This window comes from Scyliorhinus canicula, chromosome 11 (assembly GCF_902713615.1).
Source record: "Scyliorhinus canicula chromosome 11, sScyCan1.1, whole genome shotgun sequence".
NCBI classification, from domain to species: Eukaryota; Metazoa; Chordata; class Chondrichthyes; order Carcharhiniformes; family Scyliorhinidae; genus Scyliorhinus; species Scyliorhinus canicula.
Window position 1 is genome coordinate 41,334,756 of NC_052156.1, and position 18,053 is coordinate 41,352,808.

At 43.8% G+C, this 18,053-nt stretch overlaps 1 protein-coding gene across 1 annotated transcript in view; it reads right to left on the minus strand.

Moving 5' to 3' along the window:
* Positions 1 to 18,053, minus strand: part of dnah12 (dynein, axonemal, heavy chain 12) — a 385,091-nt gene that overhangs the window by 61,535 nt on the left and 305,503 nt on the right. The window contains exons 53-55 of the mRNA XM_038812830.1: positions 9,725 to 9,966; positions 8,827 to 8,974; positions 7,632 to 7,777 (exon numbers count right to left, since the gene is read on the minus strand). Of these exons, the coding sequence (XP_038668758.1) occupies positions 7,632 to 7,777; positions 8,827 to 8,974; positions 9,725 to 9,966 (536 nt within the window). The remainder of the gene's footprint in view (positions 1 to 7,631; positions 7,778 to 8,826; positions 8,975 to 9,724; positions 9,967 to 18,053) is intronic.

Here is an 18,053-nt window from a genome sequence, read left to right on the forward strand (position 1 = left end):
AGTTAATCATTTATAGCAGAAATCAACATAAATATTTTTCACAGGTGTAATGTGCTAACATTTCAATTTAACTATTGGCTGAAACATTTGGCTTCTTGTGTTGCTGAGCCAGCAGAAGCTACAGGCACTCAAAATGGTGAGAAGTCTCCACAGCTCCCCATGCTCATCAAGATGTTAGTCTAGAGCCTAGTGTGCACCAAAAGCTTTGACACAAGATAAAAGAAAAATACTGCGGATGTTGTAAATCTGAAATTAAAAACAGAAAATGCTGGAAAACCCAGCACAAGATGATTTAGCACAAAGTCGGCCAAGTTGGACTGCACAGGTCAAGTGAATGCCGTGTCCTATACACTTTTAGTTGATCATGCACTCAACTGCATCAGAGAAGTAATAGAGGCTGTTTGTGAAGAGAGGAGACTTCATTATTGTGTCTTTAACCAGACAGAAGCAACAGGACCAGACAAATGGCTTTGTCAGGTTAACGAAATTCCCAAGGTGTCGGGAGTCATTGACTGCAGCATGTACGTGGCTCTGTGGGCCACATATGCAAATAAAGAAATGTTCAATAACTGTAAAGGGTGCAGTTTGTGTAAAATTACGTCCAGACAATCATGCTGGTGAATGTCAACTCTCCAGGCAGCAGCCATGATGCCTTCATTGTAAGGCAGTCTTCTGTTCATACCATCTTCAGGCCACCTTGAGGAACCAGAGGCTGACCTTGAGTCAAAAGATACCCCATATACACATGGCCAACCACCTGACAACATAATGCCTATGACAACCATGCTTCCATCCAGCAGCACCATGGAGCAGACCATTGGTTCTGTTGCCTTGGACACTTGCTGAGAGCTCTGCAATATTTTGCTGGAATGTGTCACCGTCAGGCGTATGGAGGTCACCTCGGGGGATGGAACAAGGCGCAAGGGAGGAGGCATCCAGGATTCCTTTGTTCCACTGGGCTGCCTGTGAGCAGCTACTAAGGCTTCGGTTTGCTTAAAATACCATTCTGCTCCACCATTCCCCACCTTCTCATTCATCCGCGACTTAATATCCAGCAGAGGGCAGCAGAGCGGAGCTGCTGATTGGCTGTTGCGGGGAAAATTTGCATCAGTGCATTGCGGTCACTGTATCCAGAACATGTACCTGAGCAAGACATACTTCGTGTTCAAGTGAAGGCAAGCATCCAGCAGAGGGCAGCAGAGCGGAGCTGCTGATTGGCTGTTGCGGGGAAAATTTGCATCAGTGCATTGCGGTCACTGTATCCACAACGTGTACCTGAGCAAGACACCCTTCGTGTTCAAATGAAGGCAAGCATCCAGCAGAGGGCAGCAGAGCAGAGCTGCTGATTGGCTGTTGTGGGGAAAATTTACATCAGTGCATTGTGGTCACTGTCCAGAAGGTGGTTTGTGGAGCAGCTGGTGTCAAGTGACAGTTAATCCCCAAACACTTCTTCAATGTTTCCCTCCCTACCTCATCTAACCAAAAAAAAACAATCATTGTAAGGATCCCAGCCAAGTAATGATCAAGAGGGAGACTCGAGGGCAGGTAGAAGTAGAAAGAAGTTAAACCTTGACGTCACAGCCTGCAGGTAAGTGACTGGCTGGTGACTGGTAAGTAGTTTTTCTTTTCCCTGAGGTGTTCTCGTGCAGAGCGCAGTAATTGCTAAGTGAGTGCTTGCTGAGAAGGGGAGTACATTTTTAAACTGCCCCAAGACCTCCACACCTATCCATAATCTGTTCTTAATTTCTTCCTCCACATCTGTATTACTATTTGGGGGCCTATAGAAAACTTGACCGCTCCTGTCCTATTTCTAACTTCGGCCCATATTACCTCAGGAGGCAGATCCCCTTCAAACTGCCTTTCTGCAGCCGTTAAATTATCCTTGATTAACAATGCTACTCCTCCACCTCTTTTACCACGTTCCTTACTCTTACTGAAACAACTATACCCCGGAACTTCCAACAATCATTCCTGTCCCTGTTCTAACCATGTCTCCGTAATGGCCACAGCATCGTAGTCCCAAGTACCAATCCACGCTCCAAGTTCACCTACCTTATTCCGGATGCTCCTTGCATTGAAGTAGACACACTTCAACCCACCTTTCTGTCTGCCGGTACACTCTTGCGACCTTGATACTCTCCTCAGTACCTCATTACTCTCAACACTGGCTTCTGGACTACAGCTCGTTTTCCCATCCCCCTGACAAATTAGTTTAAACCCCCCCGAAGAGCTGTAGCATCTTTAACAAAAACATACCTTAAGGTGGAGCAAAAATGGAAGCTCAACAGCCCTGGTTATGATATTTTCAGGAAAAATAGGGAACGGATAAATAAGGTGGAGGTCTAAGGAATCAATTACAGTTGTCGGGAGGGTGATATATTAAACAAAAATCAAATGAGGCCATACGGGTAGAGCTCAGAAATAAAAAAGGGGCTGCCATACTGCTAGGACTATACTATAAATCCCCAAATAGTGGAAGGAAGAAAGATTCACCACAAAAACAACAGAGCAGTAACTGTGGGGACTTCAACTACCCCAATATCAATTGGGATATTAACAATGTGAAGGACAGAAAATTCTTGAACTGCATTCAAGAGACCTTTTTTAGCCAGCACGTAACAAGCCCAATGAGAGGGGGTGCAATTCTACATTTAGTCTTAGGAAATGAAGCTGGTAAGTGGAAGAAGTAGCAGTTGGAAACCACTTTGGAGACAGTAACCATAATATAATTAGATGTAACATTATTATGGAAAAGGGCAATGATAAAATAGGGTAAAAGGTCTAAACTGGGGGAAGACAGCTTTTACAAAGCTGAGAGATGAGCTGGTAAGAGTGGACTGGATACAGCTGTGGGAGATATTCAAAGGCAAAATTCTACAGGCACATTGTAGACATGTCCCCACAAACAAATAGGATGGGATTGCCAAATCTAGAACATCCTGGTTATCCAGAACACAGGCCAAGATAAAGCAGAAAACGAAAGCTTATGACAGTCACAAGACTTACAACTGTAGGCGTCAACTTGGTGAAGCTCCAACACAGGATTACTTGTGTGCCAAACATCATAAGCAGCAAGTAATAGACGGAGCTAAGCGACTCCACAACCAATGGATCAGATCTAAGCTCTGCAGTCCTGCCACGTCAAGCTGTGAATAATGGTGGACAATTAAAATTGGGGAAGGATGCCCCACCAATATCCCCATCCTCAATGATGGAGGAGCCCAGCACATTAGTGCAAATGTATCATTTTCACTGATCTTCAGTCAGAAGTGCCAACTGGATGATCTATCTCAGCCTCCTCTGATGGTCCACAGCATCACAGATGTCAGTCTTCAGCCAATTCGATTCACTCCAAGAAATACCCGAAGGCTTTGGATACGGTCTGGATCGCACTGCCTGGAAGGGTGGTAGAGGTGGGTTACCTCACATCCTTTAAAAGGTACCTGGAAGAGCACTTGGCATGTCTTAACATTAGAGGCTATGGGTCAAGTGCTGGCAAATGGGATTAAGATGGGCTGATCAGGTGCCTTTCATGCAGTGGTTCAGCTGAAGGGTCTTTTCTGCACTGAATTTTTCTGTGATTCCATGACTGTAAAGGCTATGGGCCCTGACAATATTCCAGAAATAGTACTGAAGACCTGTGCTTCATAACTTGCCGTGCCCCTCGCCAAGTTATTCCAGTACAGCTACGGCATTGGTATCTGCCTGGCAATGTGGAAAAGAGCTGAACTTCAGAGTTAAGGTGAGAGTGCCTGCTCTTGTCATCAAGTTAGTAGTAAAGAACCCAAGCAAAACTGGAATCAATGGGAAGCAGGGGGAAAACCCTCCGCTGGCTGGAGTCATACCTGGCATAAAGGAAGATGGCTTTGGTAGTTGGAGGTCAACCATCTCAGCTCCAGGAGTTCATCAGGGTAGTGTCCTAGACCCAACCATCTATTGGTAGATAATTTTTTAAAAAATCCTAAGACTACCAATACATTAACAGCAAGAGAATCACTAAGGAAAAGGTAGAACCTATCACAAATGTATATGCTAACTTGTGGGTTGATTCAGAAGATATGGGCAAGGTTCTCAATGAATACTTCTGTCTCTGTACAATAAAGAGAAGGGTGATTCAGACATTCTAGTTAAAGAGATGTGAAATATTAGATGCAATAAGCATAGTGAGAGAGGCAGTACTGGAGAGAGTGGCATCCTTGAAGGTGGATAAATCACCAGGGCCAGATGGATTGTATCCCAAGCTGTTGAAGGAAGCTAAGAGGAAACAGCAGATGCTCTGAAGATCGCTTTCCAATCCTCACCAGATACAGGCAAGGTCCCAGAGGATTGGAGGTCTGCCAATGTTGTACCATCATTTAAAAATGGTGTGAGGGATAGGCAAGTAAATTATAGGTCAGTCAGTCTGACTTCAGTGGTGGGCAAATTATTAGAAACAATCCGGCGAGACAGGATAAATTGTCGCTTAGAAAGGCACAATTAATCAGGGGTAGTTAGCATGGTTTTGTTTGGGGAAGGTTGTGTCCTACTAACTTAATAGAATTTTTTGAGGAAGAAACAAGGAGGATTGAAGAGAAGTGAATATTGTCTACATAGATTTCAGTAAGGCACTTGACAAGGTTCCATATAGCAGACTAGTCAGAAAAACGAGATCCCATGGGATATGGGGAAAGTGGCAGGTTGGATCCAAAATTGGGTCAGGTGACAGGAAACAAAGGCTGATGGATGTTTTACGAATGGAAAATGATTTCCATTTTGTTCCACAGGGCTCATTATTGGGGCCCTTTTTGTTTGTTATATATATTAATGAGCTGGACTTAATGTGGGTGGCATGATTGGAAAATTTGCAGATGACACAAAAATTGGCAATGTAGTTAGTGAAGAGGATAGCTGTCAACTCCAGAATAATATAAATGGTTTGGTTGAGTGGGCAGAGAAGTGGTGAATGGAATTCAATCTGGAAAAATATGAGGTAATGCATTTAGAGAGGACAAACAAAGCAAGGGAATAATCAATAAAAGGAAAGATATTGAGAGGGGTTGAGCGAGTGAGAAACTTTGGATTGCATGTCCAGAAGCCCTTGAAGGTCACAAAACAGGAGAGCAAAATGGTCAAGAAAACATAAGGAATACTTTGAAATACTTAATTTTATTGGGCGAGGTTTGAATACAAAAGCAGGGCTATATTAATGGAACTGTATAAAACACCCGTTAGGCCACAGCTGGAATTTTGTGTACAGTTTTGGTCACTGTAGTGATCTGCATATCTGTATATACACAAGGGGTTAATGGCTAGTCATAACAGCTAAGTGATCACTAGATGGCAGCATTAGAAAGGGGTATAAAAGACAGACTCAATCCGAGTTCCTGCCTCTTCGTGTGTCTAGTGACTCGTGACCAGAGGTAGAGAGAGTTAGCTCAAAGTGCAAGTTTAGTTAATCATAGTTTATTCTTATTCAATTTTGAATTTTAATATCTAGTAAAAGTATTGGAGAGAGAATGAACTCACAGTTTATTTATTTAAGTTACTCGATAAATTATTTGCTTTAATTGGAAGACTACGAGTGTTAATCAACATCGAGTTTAAGAGCATCTGGGTAAGAAGCAAATGAGTAACATATATTACGCCAAGTAATATAACAGTCACCACATTACAGGAACATAATTATTCTGGAGAGAGCGCAGAGGAGATTTCCAGGAATATTGCCAGGGCTCAAAAGTTTCAGCTATGAGGAGTACTTGGACAGAGGCAGCACCGGCCCTAGGGTTGCTGGCGCCCCGGGCAAGCTGAACTTCGGCGCCCTTGGGGGGGGGGGGGCGCGGGCGGGGCGGAGGGGGGGGGGGGCCGGGGCCGGGGGGGCGGGGCCGGGGGGGGCCGGAGGGGGCCGGAGGGGGGGGGCGGAGGGGGACGGAGGGGGGGGGGGGGGGCGGAGGGGGGGCGGAGGGGGCCCGAGGGGGGGTGGGCCGGAGTGACCACCGGCGAGCCTGGATCCATCCGCCATGTTTGTGCGGGGCGGCCTGAGGGAGGGCGGCCACCGCGCATGCGCTGGTTGGCACCGGCCCAACTGCGCATGCGCGGGACCCGCACTCCTTGATGGCGCCCCCTAGCACATGGGCCCCAGGCGACTGCCCGAGTTGCCGGTACCTTGAGCCGGCCCTGGACAGAGGTGGCTAAGAGGGTGCCCTAAATGAGATGTACAAAATTATGAAGGCCTAGACAGGTTAGACAAGAAAAACCTGTTCCCCTAGCTGAGGGACCAATTACCAGGTGGCATAGATTTAAAGTGATTGGTAGAAGTATTAGTGGAGGCGCAAGGTAAACATTCTTCACCCAGAGGGTAATGGGCATCTGGAATTCACTGCCTAATTTGGTGGTTGAGGCTGAAATACTCAACTCATTTAAAAAGGTACCTGGATCAGTATCTGAAGTACTGTTACCTGCAAGGTTACGGACCACGTGCTGGAAAATGGGATCAAAATGAGCAGCTAGTTTATTTTTTCTCTTTTTTGGCTGGCGCAGACACAATGGACTCTTTCTGCACTGTAACCTTTGCATTCTAATGCCTAGAGTTATGAGCCATCTTGTCCCACAAGAGAAAGGGAAGAATGTCAATCAGTGTGTTGCAATGTTTGGATAATGTGCCTTGTATAGCTGAACAGCTGGAGCTATGTGGAGGCTGCAAAAGTCAGGTGTGAGGCTCACATCAGTGGTGGAAGGTGGAATATCTGATTGTTAGGCCTGACTTTAAGGACTGTTGATGGATGGGTGCTGAGCATGTGGTGCACTATGCACTGTGTGATTAGTGGGTATTAGTGAAGATGCTTTCACTGATACTGATCACCCACACAAAGTCATTGCACTTTCTGAAGTACTGTAGTCAGGCCCCACCGGCTCATGCTCCCTTCTCAGGGTCACAGGAGGGTCTCCTGGCTGTCAATGGAAATATGATTTCCCTTCTCCTGCCTCCTCATGGACTAAAATCATCACTGCCAGATGCAATAACATGGAAGTCCTCTCTGTCTTTCATGTTGTCATTTGGTGTCATTTTCTTATTGCCACTTGTCCTACAGCAGTCAGCAGCAGTTTCTGCATAAATGCAGTTTGGCTTGAAGAGGGGCAGACTAACTTTAAACAGTGCAGGCTACCTGAAACATATGCGAACCATGCATGTTGCTGGGCCCTCTGTTGTGCTTTCAGTCAGCCACTCAGCAATGCTGGATGCATTCAGCTGAATGCTACAATTGTTGAAGTGAGGAGGCAGCACAAAATGTGTGCTTGAAAATGGGAGCCTTTTAACTCATTAAGTTTATATTCATTTAAAGCAGCATGATTTTAGAACAGATCACAAAGAAAATAAAATTGCTAATGCAGCGATCAGAAAGCTGATTTCAAGTACAGTTCAACGGTGCTATGATTACTGTGGTAATGATTACTTTAAGCACAAAAATTTCGAACAGCTGTATTTGTTACTGTAAACAGATCTGCAATAAAGATCTGAAGCACTGACTACGGTAAGGAAAGGGACCCCAGCTTTTATCTAACAGGCTGATTTTCGGAAGCCACCATGGGGTTTGCCACCAGTTTACAAGATGGCAAACTATAGTGCATAAGATATTATTGTATTTAATACTCACCATCTCCTGGAGTTACTAACAATGACACCATTATCTACTGAAAAGCTGTCTGTGGGTAATCCAGCAATGTTCCATGCTCTAATTATTATAGGATCACCCAGGGTCTTACTAAGGGAGAAATCACCTGAGGAAGGGATATCTTTCGACTGTAAACAAAGGAAAAACAGAGTCTGTTAATGGAGTTTATTCAGGAAGAAACATTTATACCTAACACTACTAGCCTAATGAAAAAAAAGCAACATTACTCCAACAATTTCAAAATGAAAGTGAAATGCAAATAGCAGCAATACCATATATGTTTTCTTGAAAACATGAAGGATACCAAGGCTGGGGAACACAAGAGTTTCAACATCTCCATCCTCTATCAGCATCAAGTGCTCACAAGTTTAAACACAAGGTTGAATGCTAGATAAAGCTCCCTCTGTAGCTTTAAGAGGGATAGACTAAATGTAAGTAATGCACGCTGCTTGAAACACATGCTCACTATGATTGGAGGACTTGTGTGTGTGTGGGGGGGAGGGGGGAGGGGGGGGGGGGGGGGAAATGTTCCCTAAATTATACACAATAAAGTGCAATAAAATGGAATTTTCATTCTACACAATAGTCACCGTTATCTCTTCTCAATATAATTGCCCATCAGGAATAGATTACATCTAAAATAGAAATAAAAAGTACAAACAGAGTTACAGGGCTTCATCAGTTGGACCTGCTGTGTGTTTTCTGAATTTTTGTATTGCCATTGCAGCTCACAGAGAACTTCAATCCTGCACTCTGTACTGAATTGAAATTCAAGCATAAATGATTGAAAATAATATATTCAGTGTTAATCCACATGCTGAACGAGATCCTTTAACAATTTAAAATATTTTATATTGGTGTCTTTTCAGGTGATTTTCAAAACTCTCCTGGGCTGTGCAGGATATCAGTTGCCTTAAATCCTTGCATTGCAGTTTGCTACAAATAATTTGGTCGGGTTTCTTAATATGTTCATGGGCTTCAGCATTCACATCAGAGAACTCAATTGCAAATAAAATACAGAGTAGTATACACGACTCAGTGGAGATTGAGCAAATCAATAAAGGTATCTGCAAGTAGCAACATATATTCCAACCGCAGGTGGGGAAATCCACAAACCATATATACTTCAGTCTATACAGCCTCAACAAAGCTGTAAGAAATGTTGAAGGTTGAATACCTTACACATGTTGGTCCAGAGAACAATACATTCATGACGAAAAGCTGCAGTGAAAGCGCCAAGATAAGCAATGACACCTGCTGAAACTAACACGTCCCCAGTCAAGGTATCATATATGTTCTGTAAATCATCTGCAGCCTTTGACCACCTAGAAATTAACAAGATAACCTATCAAAAACAATTTATATATTAAAGAGACATAAATTAGTAAGTTATTTACATGTAGGTTGATTTAAGCAAGGATTAGCAAATTAATTACGAGATTCAAAGCAAACATTTGGAAGGTTTGTTGGTGAAAGCAACAAATGTCCACAATATCGAAGCAAATTAGCGAGCCCACTTTATTTTCGATGATATCAGCTTTATCACTAAAATCAGTGTTGAAGTGCTGGGTTCCAATGACTGGTGAGCAAGGACTTAAAATAAAAAATAGTTTATTCATTCACTGGTCTGAGCAGCTCTTACATGCTTGCACTCTGCCATGCTCCAGAGAGAATTCAGTCATGTGACCCCTTAAGCAGCCACATCATCATATCATCACATGACCACTTGTTCGACAATCAGGAAGAATTACAAACAAATTTCAAGATATTCCGGCGAACAGATGGTTGAATTAAATGCAACTTGATCACTTTTTTTCTGGGTTTCCAGCTACGACACTTGAACTTATACTTATTTTTTCTGAATGCACATCACATGCCCTAGATTTTTCCATTTCCCCTTCTGGTTCCCAACACAAGCCAAGAAATTTGAACACACTGGTGCCTCAGCAGATGCAACGTGCCTTTTTTGGCATATCTATGATGGTAAGGAGTAGAAATTGGCCCAGAAAAATTATGTTTCCATGTAACTTTACCCTAATATCAAAACAAACTGGTAAAAAGCTGAGCAATCTAACCTTGACTTTTCTCCCCCCAGACCTCCAATCAGTTTCTCTGCTCTCTCCAGCTTTTTCGCACACAGGTCTACTTGGAACTCCAGTAGTGCTTTTTCCTCAGTTTTATCCTGAAACGTCTTCTTCAGATCAGCAAGATGATCTTCAACTTCCTTAAGCTCAGCTCTCTTCTGGTTTAGAATTTCCATCGTCTCAGCCAAAGACCTCTGTGCTTCATTTAAACGAGCCTTCTTTGGAGCAACAACCTGAAATCACAGTGTAATTGATCATTTTTGTTTTTAATCACTGCACCATTTGCAATATTTACATTTCTTGAAAAAAGAGAGGAAAGCTCCAATGAAGTTCACAAAATATAATGACATGAGGTTTGCCATGGGTAGACTAAGGAGAGGCTTGGGTAAATTTCTTTACCCAACAGTTGTCGGAGCCACAGGAAGTAGCTGATGCAGAGGAAGTGTACAGCCAGTTTTGCTCTATGAGTACTTGCTGTTTGCCCAACAGGAATAGGGAATGTGAGCTAATCCAACATCAATTATCATTACCAGGCAGGTGCTTGGCTGGGCTTTGCACCTGAGAGATTGGTAAAGGACAAGAGCACAGCTTAAGACCATAAGAAACAGAAGAAAGAGTGGGTCATTTGCCCACTCAAGCTTCCTCCAACAGTCAATAAGATCATGGCTGATCGGATTGTGGTCTTAACTCCACTTTCCTACCTGCCCTCCATCATCCTCAACTCCCATGTTGATCAAAAATCAGTCTAATTCAGCCTTGAATATATTCAATGACAGCCTCTACTGCTCTCTGGGGACAGGAATTTCCAAGAATAATGACCTGAAGAGAAAAATATTCTCTTCATCTCAGTCTTAAATGGTAAATCCTTTATTTTTAACCTAGTTATAGAATCACCGCAACAACAAATATTCTCTCAACATCTACCCTGTCAAGCCCCCTCAAAATCTTATATGTTATAAGATCACCTCTCATTCTTCTAAACTCCAATGAATGCAGGCGCGATCTGCTCAACCTTTCCTCATGACACAACCCCTTCATCTCAGGAATCAAACTAGCGAACCTTCTCTGAACCATTTCCAATGCAAGAGTATCCCTCTTTAAGTATGAAGACCAAAACTGCACACAATATTTAAGTTTGATCTCACCAATGTCCTGTAGAATTGTAGCAACATGTCCTTACTTTTATGTTCAACTCTTCCTGCAAAAGACCAACACTCCATTTTTCTTTCTAAATACTTGCTGCACCTGCATGCTAACGCCGTGATTCAGGCAAGGACACCCAAATCCCTCTGTGCCACAGCATTCTGTAATCTCCCTCCATTAAACAATATCCTCTTTTTCTATTCTTCCTGCCAGAGTGGACATATTTTCCACATTATACTTCATCTGCCAATTTTTTGCCCACCCACTTAACCTGTGGGGACAGTGGTGTAATGGTAATGTCACTGGGTTCAGAATCCAGGGGCCAAGCTAATGCTCTGGGGCATCGATCCAAAACCCTCCATGGCAGCTGGTGGAAGTTAAATTCAATTAATAAATCTGGAATATAAAGCTAATCTCAGTAATTGTGACCATGACAACTATCAATTACTGTAAAATCCCATCTGGTTCACTAATGCCCTTGAGGGATGCAGATCTACCATCCTCACCCCGTCAAGCCTATGTGTGGCTCTGGATCCGCAGTAATGTAGTTGAATCTTAGCTGCCCTCTGAAATTGCATAGCAAGCCAATCAGTTCAAGGACAATTGGGGATGGGACAAAATGCTGACCTTGTCAGTGATGCCCACATCCCATGAAACACTTGAAAAAAATCTCCATCCGAACTGATTCCACATCTTAATGCTCTGAACCAAGATCTTTTCTCACTAATGTACTCATCACATCCTTTATTTTTGTTTTGAAAATCTTTTCATTGGCTTTTCTCAAATTTATAAACAGATCACATCCGTTATTAACAAAGCTACCCAACCTCTTTTCTCTTCATGTTATCCTTCCAAAATTTCAAATAACGTTGAAAAGGGGCTGGTTTAGCACACTGGGCTAAATCGCTGGCTTTTAAAGCAGACCAAGGCAGGTCAGCAGCACGGTTCAATTCCTGTACCAACCTCCCCAAACAGGCACCGGAATGTGGCGACTAGGGGCTTTTCACAGTAACTTCATTGAAGCCTACTTGTGACAATAAGCGATTTTCATTTAATTTCATATTCAGGTCCTAGTCTTGGTCACTTTGTAACTACATCTCTGTATTAGCTATCATATCGTACTCATTTATTTCTATGTGTGCTATCAATTCATCTATCTTGTTACAAATGCTGTGATCATTCAAATTGTTTCAAGTTCTGTCTTTTTCCCATTTTTCACTACCTCTGACCTTATTTGCTGGTGCATTCCTATGTTTGCACACTATTCCTTCCTGTCACACTCTCTTCATCATTACCTGTTTCACTAAACTGAATTATTGCCTTGTCCTTTTCAACTTTCCAAGTCTCCCTTCATGTGAACCCTCCTCTCTGTTACTTAGGTTAAAGTCATCTCTACAAACCTAATTCTATGATTCACCAGGGTACTGCTCCCAGTGGGGTTCAGGTAAAGACCGTTCTAACGGTCCAGCTTCTTCTTACCCCAGTACTGGCAAAGTGCCCCATGAATTGAAAACCACTTCTCTCACACCAGCTTCAGGCCAACAAATCTTTGGATCAATCTGGGGAAGGGATTAATTTTTTACAATATTTTTATTAAGCTTTTAACATTTTACACCTAAGAGAAGACCCACACCACTCCAAAGGGAACTAGTACAAAAAGAAACACCCACAACATCACTCCAGCTGATAATAACCAACTCCTTTAAAATACAGAATGAACGGGATGCCATCTTTTATAGAATCCCTCGGTCACCCCTCTCAAGGTGAACAACTTTTTAAAGGTGTGGGAATTGCTCCAGCCATACTGAGGCACAGGGCAGAGAAGTTGACCTCCACCCCAACAGGACCCACCTGCGAGCCTGGGATTGGGCTTCAAATCCATTTGCAAGATTGTCGACATGGTGCTGAAGAACAAGCCCCAAAACCTCCTAAGCTCAGGGCAAGATGAGAACATGTGAACATGATTGGCTGGGCTCTTCCCCCACCGCTCACCCTTCCTCCACTCCCTCAAACAGCCGGCTCATCCTCAACCTCGTTAAATGTGCCCTATGCACCACCTTTATTTAAATTAACCATAATCTTGCACCTGCGCAACACTTCACACCACATCCCCTCCTCCAGCACCATCCCCAACTCCTCCTCCCACTTAGCCTTGACCCCCTCCAGTACTACCATATCTTCCTCCAGAATCCTCCCATAAATCTACCCCCTGAAAAAACACCTTCGGCAAAAACACTATGAGGCAATGGAATAAAAATAGACACAGTGGTAAAATATTCATCTTCATCGATAGAACCCGGCTGGCCAACAGAGAGAGGCTATCCGACCTCTGTAAATCTGCCTTGGCCGTACACACCAGGCTAGTAAAGTTTAATTTATAGAGCCACGCCCAATCTCGAGCCACCTGACCCTCCAGATACCTAAAGTGGGAGGTCACCACATGGAACGGCAGCCACCCCCCCAAACCAAAAAGCACTTGTTGTTCTCCAGGTTCAGTTTGTATCTCGTAAAAGCCCAAAATCAAGTCAAAAGCCCCATTATATCCCCCCACCCTGGGGACCAGGTCCGAGATGCGCAAAAAAAGGTAATTGGCATATAGGGAAACCCCTCAACCCCCCCCCCCCCCTCACTATCCTCCTCTACTTATCTGACTGCCTCAATGCGATGGTCAAAGGCTCTATTGCCAACGCAAACAGGAGGGGGGATATGAGGCACCCCTGCTTCATTCCCCAATGCAACTGGAAGTATCCCAAAATCTGATTGTACAGACACTCGCCTTGGGCTCCCTATAAAGTAACTTAACCCATGACACAAACTTGGACTCTACCCCAAACGGTTCCAACACCGCAAACAGGTAACTCCACTCCACCCTATCAAAGACCTTCTTTGCAGTCAGCGTCACATTTTCCTGGCTTACTGCGTGGAATGAGAACTAAGGGGAAGAATGATGCAGCTTTGATGAGACACTAATGAAGTGATGTTTTGGTTCCATGCTGGAGAACTTCAATCTCACATCATGCTCCACGTACAGATGATTGTTCTTCTTTGTTTTCAGACCAATGTGTTGAAAATCACACCTTACAGTTGTAACAATGCAAATCTAGTTTATAAAATTAAATTTTTGCTGCTTGCACATAAGGGAGTAATTCTAGTTGAGTAACATCATGTCAATAGTGTGGATGTGAATTCTGGCCTGTTCTCATGTATGGCCTCAGCTGTGGAATCGCACATCAGACAAGTCCATGGGCCACCTGGAGGACCACTAGGCCACACATTGAGAGTTGAAGAAATATTCCAATAGCTATCTAATAATGTGGGTGGAAAATTCAGAGACAGAGTCATCTTTTCAGGTCTCATATGACCTGAGGTGAGAATTCAGAAAATAGAAAGGCAGAGACTATAAATATAATGTGCACATTACTTTTAACAGTACGGTAAAAGGAAGGAGATTTCAAAGGCCGATTGTAAGTAGGACAGGAATCGTTGGTATGGGGATTAAGAGACCAGCAACCCATCTGGACGACTGCAACATGAAACCCAGGAAATTCTGGCATTTTCCCGGCTAAACAGTGTGGAAAGCAGCAGTTGGTCAGTGGATGGGAGCGGGATGTTGGGTTGCAGGAGGTTATGGCTGATATCCCAAAAGACAGTGCTCAGCTAAATGATTAGGGGGATTTTTGGTGATCAGGAAGGGTGAGGCAAGTCATCTAGCAGGTATACCTATCAGTTGCACATGAGATTCGGCAAGTCCTGTGAGCTATAATAGTGTTCAGTTTTTTGAGTTATTAGGGAAGTTTTGTTTTCTAAATATGTAATTTATATTTGCAGACTATGAAGGGTGAGCTGTGAGGAGGATACAGAGATGCTTCAGCAGAATTTGGACAGGCTGAGTGAATGGGCACATGCATGGTAGATGCAGTATAATATGGATAAATGTGAGGTTCTCCGTTTCAGGAGCAAAAATAGGAAGGCAGATTATTATTTGAATGTGTATAAATTGAGAGAGGTGGATACTCAGCGAGACCTTGGTGTCCCTGTGCATCAGTCTCTGAAAGTAAGCACGCAGGTACAGCAAGCAGAAAAGAAGGCAAATGGTATGTTAGAACAAAGAACAAAAAAAAGTACAGCACAGGTACAGGCCCTTCGGCCCTCCAAGCCTGTGCCGACCATGCTGCCTGTCTAAACTAAAATCTTCTAAATTTCCGGGGTCCATATCCCTTTATTCCTATCTTATTCATGTATTTGTCAAGATGCCCCTGAAATGTCACTATAGTCTCTGCTTCCACCAACTCCTCCGGCAGCGAGTTCCAGGCACCCACTACCCTCTGTGTAAAAAACTTGCCTCGTACATCTCCTCTAAACTTTGCACCTTAAACCTATGCCCCTTAGTAATTGACCCCTCTACCCTGGGAAAAAGTCTCTGACTATACACACTGTCTATGCCCCTCATAATTTTGTAGACCTCTATCAGGTCGCGACTCAACCTCCGTTGTTCCAGTGAGAACACACCGAATTTATTCAACCTCTCATCATAGCTAATGCCCTCCATACAAATCAACATCCTGGTAAATCTCTTCTGCATCCTCTCTAAAGCCTCCACATCCTTCTGGTAGTGTGTCGACCAGAATTGAACACTACTCCCGGGCAGTACAGTGGCCTAGTGGTTAGCACAACCGCCTCACGGCGCTGAGGTCCCAGGTTCGATCCCGGCTCTGGGTCACTGTCCGTGTGGAGTTTGCACGTTCTCCCCGTGTCTGCGTGGGTTTCGCCCCCACAACCCAAAAATGTGCAGAGTAGGTGGATTGGCCACGCTAAATTGCCCCTTAATTGGAAAAAATAATTGGGTAATCTAAATTTATTAAAAAAAATTTAAAAAAAAAAAAGAATTGAACACTACTCCAAGTGTGGCCTAACTAAGGTTCTATACAGCTGCAACAGGGGCAGCACGGTAGCACAGTGGTTAGCACAATTGCTTCACAGCTCCAGGGTCCCAGGTTTGATTCCCAGCTTGGGTCAGTGTCTGTGTGGAGTCTGCACGCTCTCCCCGTGTGTGCGTGGGTTTCCTCCGGGTGCTCCGGTTTCCTCCCACAGTCCAAAGATGTGCAGGTTAGGTGAATTGGACATGCTAAATTGCCCTTAGTGTCCAAAATTGCCCTGAGTGTTGGGTGGGGTTGCTGGGTTGTGGGGATAGGGTGGAGGTGTGCGGTTGGGTAGGGTGCTCTTTCTAAGAGCTGGTACAGACTCGATGGGCCGAATGGCCTCCATCAGCACTGTAAATGTTATGAAATTCTATGAAACATGACTTGCCAATTTTTATACTCAATGCCCCAGCATGCCGTATGCCTTCTTGACTACCTTCTCCACCTGTGTTGCCCCTTACAGTGACCTATGGACCTGCACACCTAGATCTCTCTGATTGTCAATACTCTTTACTGTATATTCCCTACCTGTATCAGACCTTCCAAAATGCATTACTTCACATTTGTCCGGATTAAACTCCATCTGCCATCTCTCCGCCCCCAAGTCTCCAAATAATCTGAATCCTGCTGTATCCTCTGACAGTCCTCATCGCTATCCACAATTCCACCAACCTTTGTGTCGTCCACAAACTTACTAATCAGTCCAGTTACATTTTCCTCCAAATCATTTATATATACTACGAACAGCAAAGGTCCCAGCACTGATCCCTGTGGAACACCACTAGTCACTGCCCTGCAATCAGAAAAGCACCCTTCCATTGCTACTCTCTGCCTTCTAAGACCTAGCCAGTTCTGTATCCATCTTGCCAACTCACCTCTGATCCCGTGACTTCACCTTTTGTACCAGTCTGCCTTGAGGGACTTTGTCAAAGGCCTTACTGAAGTCCATATAGACAACATCCATTGCCCTACCTGCATCAATGATCTTTATGACCTCCTCGAAAAGCTCTATCAAGTTAGTGAGACATGAACGCCCCTTCACAAAACCGTGCTGCCTTTCGCTAATATGTCCACTTGCTTCCAAATGGGAGTAGATCCTGTCTCGAAGAATTCTCTCCAGTAAGTTCCCTACCACTGACGTAAGGCTCACCGGCCATTGTTCCCTGGATTATCCTTGCTACCCTTCTTAAATAGGGTTGGCCTGTTGGCCTTCATAGCGAAATGATTTGAGTATAGGAATAGAGGGCATTGGTGAGGCCACACCTGGAGTATTGTGTGCTGTTTTGGTACCCTTATCTGAGGAAGGATATTCTTGCTATGGAGGGAGTGCAGCGAAAGTTTACCAGGCTGATTTTTGGGATGGCAGGACTGTCATATGAGGAGAGACTAAGTCAGTTAGGATTATATTAATTGGAGTTTAGAAGAGTGAGAGGTGACCTCATAGAAACTTTCAAAATTCTAACAGGATTAGAGAGGCTAGATTCAGAAAGAATATTCCCAATGATGGGGGAGTCCAGAATTAAGAGTCATAGTTCTGTCTGCGTTAATGGTGCCGAAGTGGAGAATGGTTGAAGCTTCAAATTCCTAGGTGTGCATATCATCAACAATCTGTCCTGGTCTACCTACTTCGATGCTATGACCAAGAAAGCACAACAGTGCCTATATTTCTTCAGGAAACTAAGGAAATTTGGATTGCAATATTGACTCTGAACAATTTTTACAGATGCACCACAGAAAGCATCCTATCTGGCTGCATCACAGCCTAGTATGGCAACTTCTTGGCCCAAGACCATAAGCAACTACAGAGAGTTGTGAACACAGCCAGTCCATCACACAAACCTTCCTCCCATCCACTGATTCTGTCTCCATCTCCTGCTGCCTTGGGAAAGCGGGCAGCATAATCAAAGACCCCTCCCACCCGGGTTATTCTCTCTTCAGTGAATAGGCCCAGTAATACTAAAAGGAATAAAACGGGAAGTAAAAACATAAATGGTAAGCGACGCGGCAGGTTGTTACATGAAGATATGGGTTCAACAACAAGGAAAATTAGGAGAAAAGTTAAGAGGAAATATAACTTAGGAGAGGTTACTGATCGAGGTGTTAAGATTCAAAACTGAGGTATAAAAGCCAACATAAGTGTACTTTACCTGAATGCTCGTAGTATTCGGAATAAGGTAAATGAGTTGATGGCGCAAATCATCGTGAATGACTATGATTTAGTGGCCATCACTGAAACATGGTTAAAGGATGGTCACGGC